This window comes from Mauremys reevesii, linkage group 9, assembly GCF_016161935.1.
Source record: "Mauremys reevesii isolate NIE-2019 linkage group 9, ASM1616193v1, whole genome shotgun sequence".
Lineage (NCBI taxonomy): Eukaryota > Metazoa > Chordata > Testudines > Geoemydidae > Mauremys > Mauremys reevesii.
In genome coordinates, this window is record NC_052631.1 from 83,550,305 (window position 1) to 83,567,916 (window position 17,612).

Consider the following 17,612-nt stretch of genomic DNA (forward strand, 5'->3'; position numbering starts at 1 on the left):
GGCATTAACTCCCCCTCCCCCCCAAAAAAAAACCAAACCAAAAAAACCCAACCCCATAACAGTTGTGTTTTACCCTCTGTGTCCATGGGCATCCAGCAAAGTGGCTGTAAAAACAGTGCACATCCATCTACAATTCCAATGCTGAAAAAATAGGTTTAAGCTTAAGAAAGCTATAGATGCAAATATGTTAAGAATGCTTGGCACCAAAAGGATTCATATATTTTTAAGTAAGTTGATTCAAGAGAGACTAATTTTAGCTAATTGTGAGCACCTCACTAGAGACGCTGCTATACTTTATTTATAAAGCTTGCAATTTAATTTAAAACTGAAGTATTGAGTTTTAAAGCTTAATATAACTTTAATTTAAAAGGAAAGAATGATGCCCATAAAGTTCTTGTACTATACAGGAATTAACTAAATTACCGTTTAATAATAGGGCCTGATCCAGCAACCCTTACTCAGATGAGAATTCCTGCTGCCGGATCAGGCCAATAGTTTTCCACAGATTTGTTTTGCACAGGTCATAATATGAAACTATTCATAAACACCATTGAGTTACTGGGTGTAGCTCAGTTATACCATTGCTCATTTCCAGAACTATTGTGGACGTTGGTAAATGCCTCATCTACTTAAGAGTTCCTCACTAACAGCAATATCAATCTTGTCAATTGTTTGAAGTCAAAAGAAACAAACCCCAGTGCTACTGGTATAGTAAGAGTTTAAAAAGGAATTTCATTATAAATAATTAATTAAAACATTTGAAACATTCAAAGGATTCTTAATTGAGGTGAACACTGGTTTCTGGTACCTTTTTGGGAACCTCAGACACTTTAACCGTTGTTACAATTACATAAAGTTAAAACATTAAGGCATACCACTTTTAGGCAATCATAATAAAACTACAAGATGTCTGAACTGTATAGTTCTTGGAAACCAAGAACAATCAATTAACAAAAGAGTAACTGCTTAATGAGGTATTACAGTCTTCCTCCACTGTGTATCGCTTGTTGCTAATGGGCTCATATTCTTCTCATTTCTGTCCTTAGTCCTCATAAGACATCTGATTTTAAAAAGCTAAAAGTGTATTTAGAAATCAGTAGCAAATACCACTATAAAATATTTCAATTTTAATTCTACAGTCCAAGTCAGCAAAGAGTGAAAAATGCGAGTGATTGCATGCACTTACGTGCACACTACAGAAAAGATTCAAAAATCAGGGTGTCCAATGTTTGAGAAGTAGTTTTGGCTTAAGATTCATTAGCTACATTCATGAAACAAAGCCCAACCAGTAACATTAATATCTAACCTCCAATTTTATAGATGAACACATCTCAGAGAGAACATTTGAGAGCATGTATTTGTTTATAAATGTTTTAAAAACATACGATAAGGAACACCCTTACAATGATGGAGCATTCCACCACAAGGAAAGTGAGCTCACCAGCCAGGATTCCCCATAGAACTGAGAATGACATGAAAATACACTGTTAGAAAAATGGGAGGGCTCCAGAACATCTTGGAATCCTGAACTGGCTGGTGAGTAGTTCAATTATAATGGCTTAACAGCTAGGATGACGTTCTATGTAACCACCACTCAAACACTGAAGATTAGTTAATGTAAAAAAAGATAGGTCAGGTTTGGTTTTGTCATCTGAGTATCGAGCAACATTTTGGATCTAGCCAGCAAGAGCAGTTCATATCCCTAGTTAACAACTACTATATTTTTTTTTTAATTGAAATAGAACATTGCTTTCCTTGAGAAGCATGTAGCATTGGCAAAGCTACTAAAGAGTAAAGGTTTCTTGGGGATGGGGGAGATGTGGAAGAGGTTTCCCACCATGTAAAGACAGCTGAGGTATGAACATTTCCAAAGCTGACTTAAAATTGTGTAAATGCATTTATAAGATTTGAATTGTGATAAGCTCACACTAACTTTTAATACAAAACACAAGTGGAATTTAGACAGTCTTTAACAGTAAAGAAACATGCCTAATATTTTACTTTAAGGAAAATAAATTGCAAATTCAAACAACTTGAAATTTCATTTTTTAAATGTACTCCAGTAACCAATAATTTAAGATTGGCAATTTATTTGAGAAACTTCTGTTAGAAGATTATTTCTCATTTACACCTAAACGTTAATTTCTCTACCACAGATACTTAGGTCACATGCAACTGCCATTGATTTTTGGAGGCCAGCATGTTAAATCATTAACAAAGCTCCAGAGATTACTAGGTCATTAGAGTGGGAGGAGAAAAATTAATTTCCCAACATTTGTCTGCTGAAAGTTACATCCAGCTCCCTCAGTGATTAAAATACAGCTTAATACAAAACTTGGGCAAAATCCTCACTGTATGAAACTGGTACATACAAGTTTGTATCATTACACATCAGTAACCATACAAAGAAAAAAAAACCCGTCTTCAGAGCAGGTTTCTATTTCTTTTTTATCATCACCTTTTTGGTGGCATTACTGAGCCAAGACACTGCAGTTATAACATTCAATTTCCATCAGTTTTAATGAAATTAAGATGTCTAATTCTTAACTGTTTTATGTTACAGTAGCTGTTCACATAAATTAAATAGTACAGATATGCACTGCTCTTGACAATAACATTTACAAAAGCAGCTCGCTTGTATTTAGTTTGCTCTGTGTGTGGTGGGTCTTATATGAAAAGCATTCTCTTCATTTCTAAGCATGGTACAATTTTAATTCTTAATGCATTAGTACAACAGTGCACTGGAAAAGTACTGAGCTTCTACAAAAAAGCTTTACAATTGTAAAACAAAAATTGTGATTTTTTTTATTTAAACAAGCATAGGCAATTCTTATATTTCCACAAGATAAATATCCCGATTAAGCTATCAGCTCACTCTACAGTGTGCCATAGTGATGGGCTGGAGACAGCTGTACAATGGGAAAAGGGCTAACATTAGTGTTATCTGCACTCATGTGTCCAAGAATACCCAATATGAAAATTAACCAAAATTATATTTAAGGGTGCAGTTGAATTAATTTTATATTCAGTGGGATAGCTGGGTTTGCTTTTAAAAATCCATCATGAAGCATGTGCTGTAGCTAGGATGACTTCTCAGATAAGTTCCTTACAGGGATGAGCTGAGTGCTGAGGTCTTTAAGATTCACAATGCATTGGAGAGGGGATGGGGAAGGAGCTTAACAGACTTGATGATGAAAAAAAAATGAGAAATTTATAACAAATAGGTGTCTTTGGGGAAATAAAACTGTCTGAAATTCGAGACACTGAAACTGAATAGATTTGGAGACTCTAATTTAAAGAGATTCCCATTTTAAAAGCTTTAATTCTGAGAAAATGTTTCCATGAGGGACGAAGCAGCCAGACTCGTTACTTTACATTGAAGCACCACTCAAAAAGTGGTCATAATGAAAGTGACTTTGTTGCCCATCACTATTACACCAGCTGTTCAGCCACAAATTCAGATCTCATTTAGACAACACTTTCTCTGTTACCAGACGCTAAGACTGCTCTACGACAAATAGGACAAGTGGAATTTTCTGATAACCAGCGATCAATGCAGTGGACATGGTACTCATGGGAACAAGGCAGTTTACGAAGCTTGTTGCCCTCTGTGTATTCTGTAATACAGACGCTACAGGTTTTCAGAGCATCGCTTTCACCAAAATTCCTCCATGCTAGGTTGTCAATTTGTTCTTTGGTGAGTCCTCTTGGCTGGTCATCATCATCCTCATTTAGTAGAAAAAACTGTGCTAGGCTAAGGAATGGTAAAGAGCCACTTTCTTCAAAAGTGACTGATCCCCTAGTATTCCGACCTTCCCGCCTAGCAGATGTTGAACCTCCTTCATTACTACTTTCATATACCTCCCCTGAGCTACCTTCAGTACTTTCACTGCGTGAACTAGTACTACCACTATCACCTCCATTCTGTAGCTCAGGAGCATCTACATTTTGGTTTGGGGCTGGGCCACTAGGATCTGCATCACCATCACTGTACATATAGTAGTTTAATTCTCCAAAACCTGTCATTATCTGCCTTAGAATGGTCTGAATTGCGACCGATGTTGTCTCATTAAAGCCTGTGTTTATGATTCTACGAATAGGAATCCTAATGGTACTGACGTAAGTTCTCACTCCAGCCCGTTCTGAACGTGAAAATGTGCGCCTAAGCCCTCCACGTTCACTTTCATAAGTGACTGTATTGTTTGGTGTCTGGGACCTGGATCGGGTTCGGTTGGCTATGCTGTCTCTCTGCCGATATTCTCCTGGACGGACTCTTCTCACTTGAAGATCAAGAACTATAGTAGGTGGCCTCTGTCCAGGAGCTGCAGACTCACTGCTGCCATTTGTTTCTGAAGAACCTAATGCAGGAGGAGCCGGTCTTGTTTCAGGGGTTGAAAACACAACTGCATTTTCACTTGCAATCTCAGTCCCCGTTGTATGTTGCCTTAACGTCACATGCTGTCTAGTTCTAGAACTTCCCTCGGATTCATTTACCAGGGAATGATCAAGTGTCTGAGATGGCATATTGTGAGGAGACCTGCGAGGAGTCTCACTTGCTGGATTAATAGGTGACCTACTTCTATCAGTCCTAGCCCGGGTTCTTCGTTGTTCTGGGCTCCTGCTTCTTGCTCTTCTCTGGCCTCTGAGAGGAGATGCTTCCTCAGTTGCTAACTCCTCAGCGGTACTTCTCTCTGAGCCAGGCTGCCTTACAGATGGCGATTCAGATCTTGGAGTCTCAGTGTCACTTTGGCTATTTTCCAAATCCTCACCATTAGAGGGCTCTACAGATTGCTCATTTTCAGCTTCTGGGTTTGGGTTCCCATTATTACGGTTGACATTTATTTCCAAACTAAATCTGAAATCACCACTGTTAGGGTTAGTCCGGCTCACTGCCCTCCAAGACTGGTTTCCTCTTTGCCCGCTCCGTGTGGTATTTCCAGTCTGTCGTACTGAATTAAGCCAGTCTATTATGGAATCTCTATTAGAAACATCTTCTGTGGATTCTGCACCTGTCAAAAGAAAGGGAACTACCAAAATTAGAGAACTGAGGTAATTCTTAGATTAAATTTAATTAAGCAAGTTACAGTTTTAAAATATTTAAGTCTTTTAAACACCATAACAGTTTCATCCTGAACAGCTTGATAAGCGTTATGTCCACAAGAGCTTTTCTTTGAGGGAGCATGAGTGGACATTTTTCTACCACCAATAATTATGCCTCTTTAGAAGTTGTAGCCAAATAGCAAACAGGTCATCAAAATAATTATTTCTTGTAACAACTAAATGGAAAGTCCGTTATGTTTCATCAGTAAAAAAACATTAGATGTTTTTAACTTGCTCAAATACTGTCAATTTAATGGCCTAGTACAGCAGCAGTTAAATCACAAACTAAAGCCATGTCTACATTAACAAGCGTACAGAGGCACAGCTGTACCGATACAGTTGTGCTGCTGTAAGAGTACTTGTGTAGCTGCATTATGCCAACAGGAGAGAGCGCTCCAGCCGACATAATAAAACCAGCTCAATGAGCAGTGGTAGCTATGTCGGTGGGAGAAGCTCTCCCGTCGACATAGTGCTGTGCAAATGAGCGCTTATTCTGGCAAAATTTATATCACTCAGGGGAGTGTTTTTTTTCATATCTGAGCAATAAAAATTTTGCTAATGTAGACATTGCCTAAGTGGCCTGGAATACTTGGTTCTCTAGTCTAGCAAACTCATTTAGTTAACAATGAACAATGACAGGGGTTCAGTGGGACCTGTGTGTAAACCTTTATGCAGGGAGGCAATGTGGCAACCTTGAGATGGAAAGAGTAAAGGTGAGAAAATGTGGGAACCTCAGAAAGCACCCCTGTAAGGGAACAGAACGGAGAGAAATCTAAACAAGAATAAAGAAATGCAGACGCGATCACAGTGCAGCAAAATAGAAGTGTGATGTGTTCTAGCTGTAATCTCTTCAAAACTTTGATTTCAGAAGCAGATATCAGATAATCTTCACTTAATTCTAAAACACTGCTCACCTCGCACCTGCCTAGGCTTAACATGTTCTATTCCTGCACTCAAGTTAAGATCTATATTGGGTGCTAAAGTTAAGAGCTTCCACAAATACAATATATATATACCTCTATTCTCATCACCATTTTGCTGTGGTGGACCTTCTTTAACTTGATGTAGCCTTCTCATCAATTCTTCTTCAGTAATTTCACCTTAGGAAGCAAGCAAAGATTTCCAAAACTATTTTAAAGGCAGATATATAAAGGCAAGAATAATCCATAGCTTAAGAGTTCTTACGCTTACATTCTCTTTGAACTGCAAATACTGTACTAACAAGAATAATGACTGCTTCTAAGTGTTTGTTGCATTCTGACGCACCGTGATATCTATAAGTCAGGGTAGCCAAAGTATACCCCACAGCCCTCCAATACTCTTGCCCTTAGGTAAGACTTGCTGAGGCTCCAGCTAACAGAGTTACAACCTGCTCAGAAGAAGATGTCGAAATGCTTGCTGGGTCTTGTAACCATATGTCAGCAGTATTCTCCATCCTATATCAATCAAGGCCTCACTTACAAGAGAAAGTTGCACTAGTTATCTAAAAGTGTTATTTTAAACTGATTTAGTTAAACCAGTGCAAAAAAACCTCAGACGACATATTTCAGATTAAGAGTTGTTTATTTCAGTTTAGCACAAGTCTATTAGTTTGTGCTAAAGAATCAGTTTTACCTCAGCCAAAATAAGCCACTCTTATACTGAAATAAGGCTGTTCACACAGGTTTAACTAAATTGGTTTTAAAATTACACCTTTAGTTAAACCAGTGCAACCTTCTTATGTAAAAACAGCCCAAGTGAGACTCAAATACCTGGCAAGATGCCAATGCAGCCCTCAGTAGTGCAAACTTTGCAAGTTCCAGTGAACACTAACATTTTCTTAAAATTGAATTAGTACATGTAGTTTAACCTACCAAGCTCGACACTATTCATATTACCTTCAAGGAATGGCCTACAGCAGTGGTTTTCAAACTTCAGGTCACGACCGAGTACTGGGTTGCAGAATGCAAGGCACTGGGTCACCTTGCTTAGCACACAGGGAGCCTGGTGGCCAGCTGGTAAAAACTAGTAGTCCCTACCTGTTCTGAGTCTGACACCACGCTTGGCACAGAAGCAGCCAGGAGCACGTCCGGCTCCTAGGCCGGGGCGGGGGCGGCACAGGGCTCCGCGCACTGCCCCTGCCCTGAGCAGCGGCTCCGCACTCCCATTGGCTGGTTCCCAGCCAATGGAAGCTGGGGGACAATGCCTGCAGACCAGAGACAAATGGAGCCGCCTGCCCTCCTTCGCCTAGGATTCGGATCTGCTGCTGGCCGCTTCCAGGGCACAGCACGGTCCACGGTGCCAGGGAAGCCTGCCTCTGAACCCCGGCTGTGCTGCTGACCAGGAGCCACCGGAGATAAGCCTGCACCCAAACCCCGCACCCCAATCCCCTCCATCAAAACCCAGAGCCCCTCCACCAAAATCCAGAGCCCTTTCCTGCACCCTAAACGCCTCATCCCCAGCCTAGCCTGCACCCACAGCCCAGAGCCCTGACCCCCCTCCTGCACCCCAAACCCCTGCCCAGCCCACAGTCCCCTCCCACACCCTGAACCCCTCACCCCCACACCCCAACCATCTGCCCCAGCCCTGAGCCCCTACCACACCCCAAACCTCTCATCCCCAGCTCCGTTGGATCGCAGGCATCAACAATTTTTTTCAACTGGGCCGCCAGAAAAAAAAGTTTCAAAGCCACTGGTCTACTGTGTGCTCAACTAAGCAGAAGAACCACTCTCTACAATGGCATAAAATAGTACTAAAAATATAATAAATGCTGAAGACACATTCAGCACAACAGTGAGAGGAACTAGGTAGTCTGAAAATGGGTGTAGAGGCATTCACATTTGTAAATTAAAGTTTTCATGCTACCTACATGTTGTAACATACCTGGTGTTCCTAGCAAATTGTTATCCCTCATAAGCCTATAGTCCTCTTCATTCAGGTTATTTACAAAGTGATAGAAAGCTTCTTCACGTTCTAATCGATCCAGCTGACTCCGGCGCTGTGCTTCTGAGTGATCAATACTTCCTTTATCGTTAGAATCTGAGCTTTCCATGTTGGTGAAAGAGTGGGAAAGTATCTGAAAAAGGAGAAGAAAACTACATATTTTGAAAACCATACATACAAAAATGAATAAAATAATCTGTAATGCTTATTCACACATTCAGTGGAATTCAGCACAATCTGTCGTTAACTTTACCCTGACAACACACACTTAATCACAATCATCTATTTAAATTATTTAAGGAGAAATTTAGTTTGTATCACAATTTAAATCACTACTTGGTTCAGCATTTAAATCAATAATTTTGAAAATGCAATATGTTTAGGGAAGCATAAAAATTACAGACCAAATCCTTCAGGCAATCTTTTGTGTACCCAACACTGCTCAGGAAGGAGACATCTAAACCCCCTTATAGCATACCCTGAAGTTGCAGCTACTTGACAAAGCACAACCTAGAGCAGCCTAAAGGCTGCCTTAAAACAATCCTGTAAAGGACGTGAGTCATCTGAATCCAACACTATGTTCCTTTAAAAGGCAATTTTAATAGGATTAAGCCTCCCAAACTCAAGCCTATAAGGAAACTAAGTACCTCGTGTTACTGATCAGAAATCCTTCTGGACAATTAAGAGGAATAGCCAATCCCCCAAAGCCAAAAGAATTTGGAAGAAATGTGAAAACTAGGAAGTGGAATTACAGCACAGTAGATTGTGGGTGCCATAGAACACCTTGCAATACAAAGATCATTCAGTTCCTCGGGGGGGGGGGGGAGGGAGAGGGCGGGAAGGTTCTGTAGAATGAATTCTGGGATTTAATGCCAAAAGTAATTTATTAGACAGCAGTTCAACTGTCAATTTTGATGAAAGTGGAATATGAGACCAAAAGGTCTTGTGTACCTGGCATATTGCCAGCTGTAAACAGGAATCCAATATATATGCATTCTCCCCACACTTTTCCTACTTCAGTTAGGTTAGAACTTCTAACACATCTCTCAACATTAGTGAGAGATACGGCAATATCTGCATTTGGTCAATGTCAACAGTGAAAACATACCACCTCTGGAGAAATGATGTTAACCTTAAACCTATCCAAATGGAAGCCAAAACAAGGAAGCCTCACCAATCATGATGTAAAGCACTGTCTTACACAACTGTGGGAATGTACCAATTACTCATGTGGCTCATTATCTAGCTAGTTTTACACCTGGTGGAATGCTCCTATACAACATTTCCACCGGAAATGTTTCCTTTTTTTAAACAGCTCCTGAAGCCTCATGAACATACTGAAAGGGAGGAGGGAAAACAAAAACAAAAAACAAACCCATTCTGTTTTGTGCTTTTTAATCGGAGAATTTCCAAATATAATAGGATCTGTTTTCAGCCACTTGTCTAGTGCAGTGGTTTTCAACCTGTGGACCCTGGGGGTCCGCAGACTATGTCTAAGACTTCCAAAAGGGTTCACGCTTCCATTTGAAATTTTTAGGGGTCTGCAAATGAAAAAAGGTTGAAAACCACTGGTCTAGTGCATGAAACTGATCCTTGTTTTGGTTTCTAAACAAAACTGTCAAGAAAAATCAGAATGTCTCTACAGTTTAAATCATTACATCTCCGAAATAGAGAAGTATTGCATGATCTTCAAGGCTCATTTGTTTGCACACCTTAAGGTAACTTACACAAGAGTTACTGTGTTTGTCTTCTTCCCTCTCCAAGCCCAAAATTACGTGTTGGATGTGGGAAATGTCATTATTGGAAGAAGGCCTCAGAGGAGGGTCTTGCATTTAGATTCAACACTATTAGGGTTACTCCTGGAGGCTTGTCTACATTAGGGATTTTCACACTGGTATAGCTACACCAAAGTAGCTTCACCAGTGCAAACACCTAGTGTAGACTCTGCACCAAGCCAGTTTATCCACTTCCAAGAAACAGTTCTCTTCTACCCTAGCCATTGCAGAACCCTATAAATTCTAGATGCCTATCACTAGGATACTAATAGTACTACAATGACAATGGGGTTTCCTTGGTTCCGCCTGGCTACTTAACAGGATTTCAATAGTGGCAGTAAAGCAGCACCATTACCATATTACTATACAACAGACTCCTATGGAAACAATAACTAGATACAGCTGTCCGTCAGGGATTTAATCGCTGAGGCACACCATCCAAATTGTGTCTTGAGTGTAGTGCACAATCTTGATGCCGAAAATGAGACCTAACCACTAAAATGTAAACATGACATTAAGATATCGTAAGCAGCGTATTACCATAAAGCAAGAAATGCAAATAAGGGCAAGACATACCATGTCTGCCTATACATTATGATAGACCTCACAGTGGCATCCTATTAAAAGGAGGTCATATATAGCATGTTTCACCTCAGTGAGTTTTCTTGCTTTTGGACAATTTCACATGAGATTTTGTTCTTACCTGCGTAACACAACCTGAAATTTCCCTTCTTCTGTCAGCACAGAACTGGCGAGGGAGAGCACAAATGTCTGGAGGAGCTCATGTCTCTAAGATGTAGTGAGTGCAGATCTGTTGATTATAGCCAACTTTAGTTTATCCAGTAATGAAACTGAACATCTTTATAGAAGCACAGTAAGATTTGTCTAAAGTTCGCTGGAAACAAGAATCTGTACAGCTACTTGACCAAAACAAGTGAAAGTTTTCTTGAAAATGGTGATGGGAAGTGTTTTTCAGGAGCTGAATAACCAGATATTATTACAGTAAACTCTTAAATTGGTATGCCCACTCATTGACAAGTCAGTCAAGTGGATTCCCTGTAGTTACTCATTAACAATCCACTCAAAGGTGCCAGGCACAAATGACTAGTGATGTCCTTACCATCAGTGCAAAGCAGCAGAGTCTATGGAAAACAGTAAGCTTTAATAGCAAGAAATGACTATCTATAGTTCAAGATTTTATAATCTCCAAGGGAGGAGTTACTTTATGGTCTCCGGGGTATAAAATGATCGAGAACTAAAGATATTCATTTGGTATTGAAAAAAGTTGCCATTATCAGTTACTTTGCTCCACTACCAGTATTAAAATTATCAATTCATTGATACTGTGACAACTAGGCCTGAGTAGAAAGTCAATCTATGAAAGAGGGTCAGGCATCACAATTCAAGAATTTACTAAAATAGCTGTTTAAGAAATTCACTTGGGACCCCATACAACAGTAAAATGCTTAAACTCTTAATTCACCTTTATCTTTACTACCTTACACTTATATGCTACCTTCCATCTGAGGATCACAAGCTGCTTCCCAGAAACGTGTTAATTGAGCAGATGGCACAATGACCTACCAACTAAGTCCTCCTTGCGCGAAAATAAACAAACTGTTTCAGGACATAGTAAAATAACCCAAAAGCTATCTGAGCTGAATTAATCTTAGTATATGTTCTTCTGTTTCTGTAAGTGAATAAAACCCACTTAAAATTAAGTAGCAGTCAAGCAGTCATGGCTGAAATCTGCAACTTGTATAAAGTAAAAGGAAACTTGAGACCCTAAAGGATCAAAGTTTTTATGCTGTTTGAAGAAAAAGCAGCGATTTAAAAAAATAAAGTTGTGCTCTTCATCAGCAATATGTAGTAGGTCTCAAAGTCCTTAGTAATAGGAGGAAAAAGACTATGACCAACCAAATTAATAAAACAGCAAGTACTGTTAAGAACTGGCTGGAAGGAGTTAATCTCCCCCAAAATGTCTTGTGTCTAAATGATTGATATTTTAAGATGAAATGAAAATATATGGGTTTCAATATTTAAGAGTGACATCATTTCATTTGGCATGTACTGGATATTTTCTAGAAAATTAGATTCCTATACATTATGCAGATTTCTTGACTCTCTTCCAAGCAATTTAATTTATAACTCTGAATACACAAAAGGGATGGTTAATAGGTGGAAATAGTTTAGCAACTGTGCTCGTCACAGGACTAATTTCTAAATAGTGATTACCTACTACAATACTTAATGAGCTATAACCAACTGATCCACTTCCATCCCACAAGAACTAGTCATCCTTTCTGGCAACCAGAGGCAAATTGTTGTACCAGTGTAGAAGTCAGAGTTGCCCTTACCTTAACCAAACTTCAAGAAAAACGTACAAGACAAAACTCAGATATTGACTTGAAAATATATACATTCCCTAACCCATAACGATCTCCTAAATCTCTAATAGGACTATTGACCCTCTTTCATGATGAAAGCTCATCCCTAGCGCCCTGTCAAGAAAAGCTCTCCAACACCAGATAATTCAGATTGAGAGAAATTAAAACTAGCTATTAGAATATTTTGAACTCCATTTCTTTCAAATTACAAAAATATTTGCAAAACCTAGGTCATATTTTAAAGTGCCTTATTAACTAAATTAATGACTAGGCTTCAAAAAACAAACTAGTACAAGCTGTGCTCTTCTAAGATGCACAAGAGAAAAAACTAGTAAACAGTTTTAATGTAGCTATGTCAAACACCAATTACTTTATAAATAATTAGTTGTAATACATTAAGAAACCACACATTTCATGTGTTTTCAACCTTGACATTTCATCATTGTTGTATCCTGTAAATCCTTGCTCTAAAAAACAGACCAAAGAAAATGACTGTTGAGTGAACCCAATTACTAAGAGCATTAAAAAAAAATACAAGCATGTGAGGGAGAGGGCTCACTGAGATTTGCACCCCAATCCTGCAACAAGATGCACACAGATGGACCACTGTGTCGACCTACAGCCCCCGCTGAAGATAATGAGTTTTCCACATAGACACAGATGTCTGCCTGTATGCCTCTTACTGCAGGCTCAGAGCCTTCAATCCAGTCTGAATATCTGCAGCGTAGAGGCAATAGGGGATTAAATTTTCAAATTTTTAAAGATCTGCCTTACATGTTGGGCTTATTCTTTGCCTGTTGCTGTTAACTCTAATAGATGTAGTATGAATGTGCATTCTAAGATAAAACAAAACACCTACAGAAAGCTCTTAAAGTATCCATCTGGACATTAAATGTGATGGACAGATACTCATCTTACCCCAAACATTACACCACACAAATGTCACCAGTACACTCTTGCCTCAAAAAAACCAAAAAACCACGAACACACACACACCCTGGAAAAATGTCAACTTGCCAAAGAACACCAAAAAAGTATTTTGTCTTTTTACAAAGTATTTGTATAAAATGCTATTTTAATAAAGGAACAAAGATGTTCCTAGAGCGCTAACAAGTAGAAGTCATAATAATCAGAATGTCATTTTAATCATAGGTATGACATTGCAATAGAACGTGTGTCAATACTTTCACATATCCAATAAAATGTTGCACTCTTAGAACTCCACTGTCAACTCCGAGGGCTCAAAATGTTATAATTTTCCTTATTAAAATAGCATTTGTCACAAAGACATGTTGAAAATGAAAATAAATAAGACATTATGTTGCTTTTGGTCTTTAGATTATACCACAGAAGAGAAGACCTATTGGACATGAGGTATCACAAGAGGAGTCTCATGGAAATGGTTCTCTCTTGCTCTAAAAATGAGCATCTTGTAAGGTCAGCAAGCAAAACGCCCACTCTGAAGTTAGGAGGAAGCAGCACTGTGGTATGTCAGCAGCCAATGTCGTCACTGAAAGGGAGAGCAGCAAAAGTAGGGTAGCATCCTGGGGAGCCAGACCCGCAAAACTGATGACCGTCGAGTAGTGCTCAAGTTTCAGCAGAAACAGGACCTCCGGTTAATGGAAGCTCTAAATCAAACATAACCTGTAGAATTTCAATGCAAAAAACATGTAACTTCAACTCTTCTTTTAACTCCACCTCATCCGCAAAATTGTTGCTATTACAGATTCTACTGGAGATAACAGGCCAATGCTATGCTGACAAACAACTGCAATCAACAAATGAGGATTATGGTACAAGCCTATCCTGGTTGCTGTCTAATTCATGAAATACTCCCAAATATAAAAGGTTTTTTTTTTTTTAAATAATACCTTATTTAAAAACATTTAAGCTATATATTATGTTTAAATATAAAACCAAGCTGTATGTAAAACTACAATCTCATCATCTGATTTTGATGACAATTAAGAAACAGAAATTCATGTAGATTATTTATGAGCTTATGCATATAGATGCCTCTGGCATACTGAATTTGTAAAAGATTGTTCTTGTTGGACTTTTTAAAAAAGTTATTAAAATTAAGAGGATAAAGTAAATGCATATTAGGATATCTTACCTAATCAAGTGTTGCCACTTGATTTTTTAGCAATGAAGCTGCTCAGCTTTGCAGTCCTCACTGAAGGAAAGAGTTAAACATCAACACTTCAGATCAGCCAAGAAATACCAATTGGTGTCTGCTGACATAAACCAGGACAAGAAGATGAAATTGCAACCTTATATGCATTTTATATTTTTACACACAGCCAAGTGTCTCATACAACATTTCCATTTGCTTTTCTCTTCAGAATGTGACACTCCGAGTTACCTTTATATACCCATGGAAAGTTCCATCCCTACATTAAAGTTTAACACTGACACATTTTTTTTAAATATAGGTTGCAAGATAGATGCCTATGCATAAGAAATTAAAAATAAGAGAACCTGAAGGTAAAAAGGTATAGATAAACGTGCTATGTTTTATCCTTTCAATACTTTGACTGGCTTAGGTTTTTATAAGTTCCTGTCCCTCTTCACCTAGAAGAGGATTTAAAGGTGTGTTAGATCATGTTAGCTAACATGCTATAAAAGTCTAGTGTAGACTATTCAGCTAGTAAGTGTCAGTTAATCTAGTTGGATTTCAATTAAACCAGTTCAGCATGGGTTAGGCTATACAATGTCTTGTCTCCACTAGCTTTGTTAGAACGGGGGTTCTCAAACTGGGGGTTGCAAGGTTATTACATGGGGGGGGGGGGGTCGTGAGCTGTCAGCCTCCACCCCAAACCCTGCTTTGCCTCCAGCATTTATAATAGTGTTAAATATATATAAAAAAGTGGTTTTAATTTATAGGGGGGGGGGTCACACTCAGCAGCATGCTATGTGAAAGGGGTCACCAGTACACAAGTTTGAGAACCACTGTGTTAGGAAGTGTTACTAACATTCCTACAGACTTCTTTAAATCTTAGCCTAAATACATTCTTAAGAGCTTGTCTATACACAAGAATTGTACTGTTTAACTCTATAAGGGGCTACACCGGTATAAATATTTTGATTTAAAAAATCATGCCCTTAACCAAACAAACAAGTGCAAAAAAATGTGTGAAGATTAGGCACCAGGCTGTTCTGAGTTTGGTGGAGAGATGAAGAGTGCTGAAACTGTCAACTCTCTTTTCTGTGAGGTAGTTAATATGGACTGGACAACATGTTTATTATCCAGGCTGGGGACCTGTTATTTGTTTGACGGTCACATCACCTTATATAAATATCGGTGTGGTTAATTATGTGACATTAAGAGCCAGAAGCACATACATTTTTAGTACAGCTAATTGGGGGAGGAGGGAAGAATGCAGTATTTATTTCCTTTGTAACCCCTTTAATAAAATATGTTTTCCTCTTTTGATGATGATGAGCAGTTAGATAATCATTTCTGATTCCTTTACTTTCCAAATGATTATTAACCATTCCAAAATGGTAAACCTCTGCTGGGCATACAGAGGCACTTTTAAACACTGGGCTATCACCATAACATATCCAATCCCAGACTCTGGAAGAAGATATTTAACTTCATCTGCAAAAGAAAGGAGCTATTGTTTAATTTTCATCTCTACCTATCAACTTATTGTGGTTGTAACATCCATCTTCTAATCATTTCAGCATCATTACTATTTCATAGTCACCTCCAACTTGAAATTAATCAATATAGCCAATAGTGCAGATGGGAAGTCTTGGGTGTAGTGCTGTTCACCTGATTATTGTTATTTGTGTACAACTTCAGTTTGAAAGCTTACTTATTCAACACTAAACAGGGCTCTTTGTTTATTCACTCCAGAAAATACAGACTGTATCCAATGTTCCAACTTAATTTCCTAGGGAAGTTTTTTGTTGAAACCCCTTTTTGTAAATATATCAAATAGATAGATAATGGATCAAAAATAAGTCCATAAGATACAGACAGAATAGATTTTGGTCCTCCTTTGAGATGTATGACTACAAACAGCATAAGACATCCCAGGATGACCAGAGTTTTGAACCTCCATAAACATTCCTAGAAGTATAGATCATTTTTACAACATCCTCAGAACATTTTTGGGGTGTGGTAAATAAAGGTAACTGGGAAGTAAGTGAGATTAGACAGCACTGTGATCCCCATTTTATCTATCAGTTTTTATGGGTCACAAAACTATAAACAACCTAGACACTTTGGAAACAGAAGGGGCCTTCACAGAGAGTCCTCTCCACCTCTCTCCTCACGATGGGGCTCCTTGCTCCTAGTGTGGGGAGGATAAAATGAAGGCTTAGGCCTGAGACACTCTACCTCCTTAAAGGAGACACTAGACAGGAGAGAGAGAGGCCCGAGTTTTCCTGCAAACCCAAAGGCCTAGTTTCACGTTTCAACCCCCCTCAAACCCAGCTGGGTATAGCGGAGCGAGAAGCCCCGCAGCCCACGAGAGGAAGCTGAGCCTTCCGGGCTCAGGCCGTGTGGATGGGAAGGGCCCTGAGGTGTCAGTCCTCCCCTGCCCGAGGGGATGGGGCAGGAAGTGAGGCGCCCCTGCTGCCGACAAGGACCCGCGCTCACACTTGGGGATGAGGTAGAGCGGATCAAAGGGTCGCCTCCATAGAGACAGGGGAGACCGAAAGGGCCTGCTGTCCTCCCTGCCCCAGGAGCGGGGATCCCACCCACCGCCTGGGCCCTCCTCCCAACTGCCCCGGCTAGGCAGGGCCGCGGATCAAAGGGGGGCAGGGGCTCGGGGACACAGACTCCCCCTCCCCGCCGGCAACCAGAGCGCCACCGCCGCCTCCTCCTCCCCTGGGCCTGGGCCTCTCCCTTCCCTAGGCCATTTTGAAAGTCTGCGTCCAGCCCCGATACTCACCCGCCGCCGCCAGGCTCCCTCCTCCCCCCCGGGTCTCGGTCCGTTGCTTGCCCCGGTGCTCAGCGGGCTCGGCCCTGGCTCGCCCTACTCCGTCCCTCCCCGAGCGGCAGCAGCGTCTCCTTCCCTCCCCCTCTCAGGCGGCCATTTTCTGCTCCATTGTTACCAGGGAAGTGGGGGGCCGGAAACAGGAGCGGCCGCCAGAGGAAGTGAAGGAAAACTCATTGCGCATGCTCACTCCTCTCCCGTCAGCGAGGCGCCTTACACAAGCCGCCATAGAGCCCGGAGGACCGGGCAGAGAGAACGGCCCCACTCATTGGCGAGGCAGCCATTTTGGATGGGGCCAAGGAGGGGGGCGGGGCGTTATCCTGAAGCGGTGGCGAGTGGCCGGTTTAATCAGACTGGACGCGTGCAGCTGCCGGTGAGCGCGGGGCCTGCCTTGCACCCCAGCGCGGCGGTGTCCAGGCTGGCGCTCAGACAGGACCCTGGCCTCTAAGGTGTCGGGTGAAAGACACGGGTCGGTT

At 40.4% G+C, this 17,612-nt stretch overlaps 1 protein-coding gene across 10 annotated transcripts; it reads right to left on the bottom strand.

The window, feature by feature from the left end:
- Window positions 1-1,112: 1,112 nt before the first annotated feature.
- On the bottom strand, window positions 1,113-17,248 carry RLIM (ring finger protein, LIM domain interacting). Of its 10 annotated transcripts, none has more exons than XM_039487192.1 (6): window positions 17,092-17,248; window positions 14,301-14,360; window positions 10,501-10,608; window positions 7,963-8,155; window positions 6,117-6,200; window positions 1,113-5,009 (listed from the first exon to the last, which is right to left on the bottom strand). In XM_039487192.1, the coding sequence occupies exons 4-6, from the start codon at window positions 8,129-8,131 to the stop codon at window positions 3,469-3,471; spliced, it is 1,794 nt and encodes a 597-aa protein (XP_039343126.1). In that variant the 5' UTR covers window positions 8,132-8,155; window positions 10,501-10,608; window positions 14,301-14,360; window positions 17,092-17,248; the 3' UTR covers window positions 1,113-3,468. The 10 variants fall into 10 exon arrangements, with proteins under 10 accessions (XP_039343126.1, XP_039343122.1, XP_039343123.1 ...); XM_039487188.1 differs by having other exon boundaries at window positions 14,301-14,418; XM_039487189.1 differs by having other exon boundaries at window positions 14,301-14,421.
- Window positions 17,249-17,612: the final 364 nt, after the last annotated feature.